The sequence below is a fragment of the Terrapene carolina genome, unplaced genomic scaffold (genome assembly GCF_002925995.2).
Source record: "Terrapene carolina triunguis isolate 2854851 unplaced genomic scaffold, T_m_triunguis-2.0 Scaffold18865, whole genome shotgun sequence".
Lineage (NCBI taxonomy): Eukaryota > Metazoa > Chordata > Testudines > Emydidae > Terrapene > Terrapene triunguis.
Window position 1 is genome coordinate 1 of NW_020683216.1, and position 1,037 is coordinate 1,037.

General features: G+C 66.4%; 1 protein-coding gene across 1 annotated transcript; it reads left to right on the top strand.

The window, feature by feature from the left end:
• Window positions 1-117: 117 nt before the first annotated feature.
• On the top strand, window positions 118-773 carry LOC113408565 (glucose-6-phosphate 1-dehydrogenase-like; the record flags this gene model as incomplete). Its single annotated transcript, XM_026661886.2, has 2 exons — window positions 118-513; window positions 697-773. Coding segments are annotated over exons 1-2 (446 nt in total), but the record flags the coding sequence as incomplete, so codon positions are not given.
• Window positions 774-1,037: the final 264 nt, after the last annotated feature.

A 1,037-nucleotide genomic window follows, 5' to 3' on the forward strand; every position in this document is an offset into this window, starting at 1 on the left:
GTCAGTGTCATGGGGAGGCAGGGAGGTGAGCGAGCGCCTGGGGGCCAATGCCGTGGGGAGGATGGGACGGGTGGGTGATCCTGGGAAAGAACGGGACGGGGTGGTCCCGGGCGGGACAGTCCTGAGTGGGACAGGAAATATCTGATGCCCTCCCCTCTCCCGCGGTGTTGCATGCTGGGGAGTCTCTCTCTCCTACACACCCCGTCTCTGCCCCATGTGTGCTGTCGTGCTATTGGGGTGGGGGGCCCTAGCTCTGTCTCTAACCTGTCCTCCCCAGGCGTCCCATTCGTGCTGCGCTGTGGTAAGGCCCTGAACGAGCGCAAGGCCGAGGTGCGGCTGCAGTTCCGGGACGTGCCGGGCGACATCTTCCAGCGGCAGTGCAAGCGCAACGAGCTGGTGATCCGGGTGCAGCCCAACGAGGCCGTCTACACCAAGATGATGACCAAGAAACCTGGCATGTTCTTCGACCCCGAGGAGTCGGAGCTGGACCTGACCTACGGCAACCGCTACAAGGTGCAGGCCCCCCCCACCAGCCCCCTCACTCCCCCTTCCCATCCATCCCCCACCCCCACTGCCCGAGGAGTGAGAGCTGGACCTGACCTATGGTTGCCAAACCAACCCCCCCATCCCAGCCGCCTCTTCCCAACACAGCCCCTCCCCTCCCCACACCCCCAGTTCACGTCTCCATCTCCCCAGGATGTGAAGCTGCCGGATGCCTATGAGCGACTCATCCTGGATGTCTTCTGTGGCAACCAGATGCACTTTGTCCGCAGGTGGGTGCTGGGCCTGTCCGGCCCTGATCCCCCATCCCCGAGTCGGCCAGGTGCTGGGCCTGTCCGGCCCTGATCCCCCATCCCTGAGGGCCCCGGGCCGTCTGGGTGCTGGGCTCAATCCCGGCCCTGATCCCTGTCCCCGGGGCAGCCGGGTGCTGGGGCTGGATCCATGCAGAGCGGGGTGGGTGGATGCTGGCACCTGGGGACCGTGGGGGAATGGCTGGGTCTGGGCAGAGTCGGGCGGCTGGATCGGGGTGGGGCGGG